Below are 3532 nucleotides of genomic sequence, written 5' to 3'. Positions count from 1 at the left end.
TTATTTTCACTGAGTTTTAATTCCATTTCTATTGAAGATTTTCTCCTCTAAATCAAGCAAAGATGAACAGAGAAGTAACAGTTGTAGAAGGGCACAAGGAGTGTAGTAGAGAAGGAGTGAAGATCTTCTAAGGTTTCTGCAGACTTTGAAAAGCCTGAGAGAAATTGTCAGATAAAAAAGGCTGGTTGATTAAGAGAGAATAAAAACCTCAGAAAAAGGAGGGGCCCAGTCTGCAGTAGACCACTTTGTTTCTCCTTATTATATAATCTTTTTTCTATTTTCTCTCTGTGTTTTCTGGGTTTGGTTTTACTTTTGTCCAGTTAATTTTGGGTTTTCTTGTTTTCCATGTAATTTATCCCTGCAATATCACATGCACTATCAAGATTTGAGATCTTACTCCTATTTTTGGATACGTTTTGATTTGGGTTTATTGTCTACCGATCTGCTAGACTGCTACTAACTCCAAATCACCAACCATATTCCTTGTCTGTTTCTATGACCTTGAAATAACATCTCTTCATCTTTCACAATCCTGGTCCTTCATTGCAGCGATTTTTGTTCAAACCCTCCATGAAAAAACAAGAAATTAAACCTGCAAATCTGTAATCCAACCCAGATATCCCCCAAACAACAATGACCCATCTCTCCCAACTCCCAATTCCAAAAACCCCTTTTGTTTTTAGCCTTTCTATTCGCTGTTCCTAATTTTTGTTTACTTTTATCCACACACACAGCCAATCTTTTCCATTTCAACTGTACGTCTCAGTTTCGTTAAGAAAGAGAAGAATAAGATCGATCAAAACTCAAAACTGAGTTTGTTCCTCCACAAAGGCACAGACCAACCAAATTCGAGTTCGGATTTGTATCTCCTTACCCATAAACTGTTCCCAATCCCATATCCATACCCACAGGTCACTACAGGTGGTAGGCATCATTGGGAATATACCCCTTGTCCAAACACTCCAAAACTTTCCTCTATAAATCAACAAACCAACCCATCTCTTCAAAACTCCAAAATCCATCGGTTTCTTTCTCTACCACCTTTCTTAGTTTCTCTTACTTTGGCAAATAAAACCAATCACAAAATCCAAACTTCTCCGAAGCCCCTTTTTTTACTTTTCTCTTTCAACTTTGTTGACAAACGTCTCTCAGATTCTACGAACACGCAAAAGAGATAAAAGGATGAAGAAAAAGCAGAACCAAAGTTCAAACTGCAACGCCGACCAGTGTCCCTGTCTGTAAACCAAGCAAACCCCATCTCTTCGAAGATCAAACACCCCCAATCCACTCCAGTTTCTTCCATAAATCAACAAACGGCAAACCCATCTCGGCAAACTCCAAAATCCGTCGGTTTCCCTGCAAACTAACCCATTCCCATCTCTTTGGTACTCCAGAGCCTATTAAAGTTTCTCGATAAAAAACCAAACTTGTCTTCTCCTCCTTACTTGGTTTTTCTTTGGCAGCGAAAATTAACTGAAAATGAAGGAGTTTTGGACGTCTCTGGCTTCATTAATGGGCGTCTTCGCCTTCTGCCAAAGCCTCCTCCATGCCGTCTTCCCACCGGAGCTCCGGTTCGCCTCCGTCAAGTTCTTCAACCGTATCTTCAACTGGTTCTCTTCTTACTGCTACTTCGACATCACCGAGATCGACGGCGTGAACACCAACGAACTCTACAACGCTGTTCAGCTTTATCTGAGCAGTTCGGCCTCGATCACTGGCAGCCGTCTCAGCCTCACTCGGGCCCTCAATTCAAGCGCCTTTACATTCGGCCTATCCAATAACGACTGCCTGGTCGATACCTTCAATGGCGTCACCGCTTGGTGGGAACACGTCGTCACGCAGAGGCAGACACAGACCTTCTCATGGCGACCTCTACCCGACGAGAAGAGAGGCTTCACACTTCGAATTAGGAAGAAGGATAAAGCCCTGATCCTCGATTCTTATCTAGATTACATCATGGACAGGGCCAGCGAGATCCGTCGGAAGAACCAGGACCGTCTTCTCTACACCAATTCGCGAGGTGGGTCGCTTGATTCGAGGGGTCACCCATGGGAATCGGTTCCGTTCAAGCACCCAAGTACCTTCGACACTCTGGCCATGGACCCAGCAAAGAAGGCCGAGATAATGGCTGATCTTCGAGACTTCGCTGATGGGCAATCGTTCTACCAGACGACGGGTCGAGCCTGGAAGAGAGGGTATCTTCTTTATGGCCCACCTGGTACTGGTAAATCGAGCATGATTGCCGCCATGGCCAATTACCTTGGCTATGATATCTATGATCTTGAACTCACTGAAGTAAATACCAATTCAGAGCTTCGGAAGCTTCTCATGAAGACGACTTCTAAATCAATTATTGTTATCGAAGACATCGACTGCTCCATCAATCTAACCAACCGGAAGAAGCCGGCCGGGAGGAACTACCATGACCCGATCCCTGATATGCGAGGTGGAGCTGGTTCGGGTGGTGAGGATGGTGGGAATTCGATTACACTTTCAGGTCTTTTGAACTTTACAGATGGGCTGTGGTCTTGCTGCGGAAGCGAGAGGATTTTCGTGTTCACGACGAACCACATTGAAAAGCTTGACCCTGCGCTGTTGCGGTGTGGGCGCATGGACATGCATATCTTCATGAGCTACTGTTCTTTCCCGGCATTGAAGATTCTTCTGAAGAATTACTTGGGACTGAATGAGGGCGATTTAAAAGATGAGGTACTGAAGGAATTGGAAGCTGTGATCGATATGGCGGAGATGACTCCGGCAGATATCAGCGAGGTCCTGATCAAGAACAGGCGCGACAAGGCGAAGGCGATGGCGGAGTTATTGGCGGCATTAAAGAATCGGGCGGAGTGTTACCGGAAGGGGGCGTCGAGGGAGAAGAATTCGACGGAAGTGGAGGAAGAGGAACAGGAGAAGAGGGCATTGGAGATGCCGAAAGAGGGTTGTGAGATGCAGGAAGACTGCAACAAAGGAGAGGCTGAAGAGGGGAAGATTAACTGAGAGAGAGAGAGAGAGAGAGAGAGAGGAAACTGGAAAGGATTCATTTTTAGTTTTGCTCTTGAATTTGATTTGTGCACATTGATAGAATACTAAGAAAGTGGAACAAGGACCTGTTTGGATATTCAAATATCAAATTTTGATGGTGGGGTTTGTGATTCTGAAGAGATGACAAGGGAATCAAGGAGGAAAGTTCTATTTTTCTCTCTTCTTTCTTGAGTTATTTTTGCAAGTTTTATATCCTGTCTTGTTGTTTTTGTCTGAATAATGAAAGTTGACATTATATGGACTATAGATTGCATAACATATATTTGCATGTGGGCTGTTTTGTTCAGTATCATGATAGTCTAGAATCATATTTCTGACTCATCTATCCTATGCTTTTGTTTCCATTCTAGGTTCCAGATATTGAATTTTATTCTCTACTCGTAGCTATAAAATATAGGATCATGAGAGAGAGAGAAAGAGAGAGTTGCTGTTGTATCCTTCTTGGTAATTTGGGCATATTGTGAGAATAACAAGGGATCCATATGTAATT

At 43.4% G+C, this 3532-nt stretch overlaps 1 protein-coding gene across 1 annotated transcript; it reads left to right on the top strand.

Annotated features, from left to right (window-relative positions):
- Positions 1 to 202: 202 nt before the first annotated feature.
- LOC104599136 (P-loop containing nucleoside triphosphate hydrolases superfamily protein) lies at positions 203 to 3307 on the top strand. The gene has a single exon (XM_010261528.3). It carries the CDS (start codon positions 1480 to 1482, stop codon positions 2995 to 2997), a length of 1518 nt encoding a protein of 505 aa, XP_010259830.1. The 5' UTR covers positions 203 to 1479; the 3' UTR covers positions 2998 to 3307.
- The last annotated feature ends 225 nt before the right edge of the window (positions 3308 to 3532 follow it).

This window comes from Nelumbo nucifera, chromosome 2 (genome assembly GCF_055504915.1).
Source record: "Nelumbo nucifera cultivar China Antique chromosome 2, China Antique-T2T, whole genome shotgun sequence".
Taxonomy (NCBI): Eukaryota; Viridiplantae; Streptophyta; class Magnoliopsida; order Proteales; family Nelumbonaceae; genus Nelumbo; species Nelumbo nucifera.
The sequence above is the reverse complement of the archived record's forward strand: the minus strand, read 5'-3'. Positions and strand labels throughout refer to the sequence as shown.

Excerpts from the sequence above, each read along its gene's own strand:
- LOC104599136 (XM_010261528.3), top strand. The coding sequence starts at position 1,480 with ATGAAGGAGTTTTGGACGTCTCTGGCTTCATTAATGGGCGTCTTCGCC.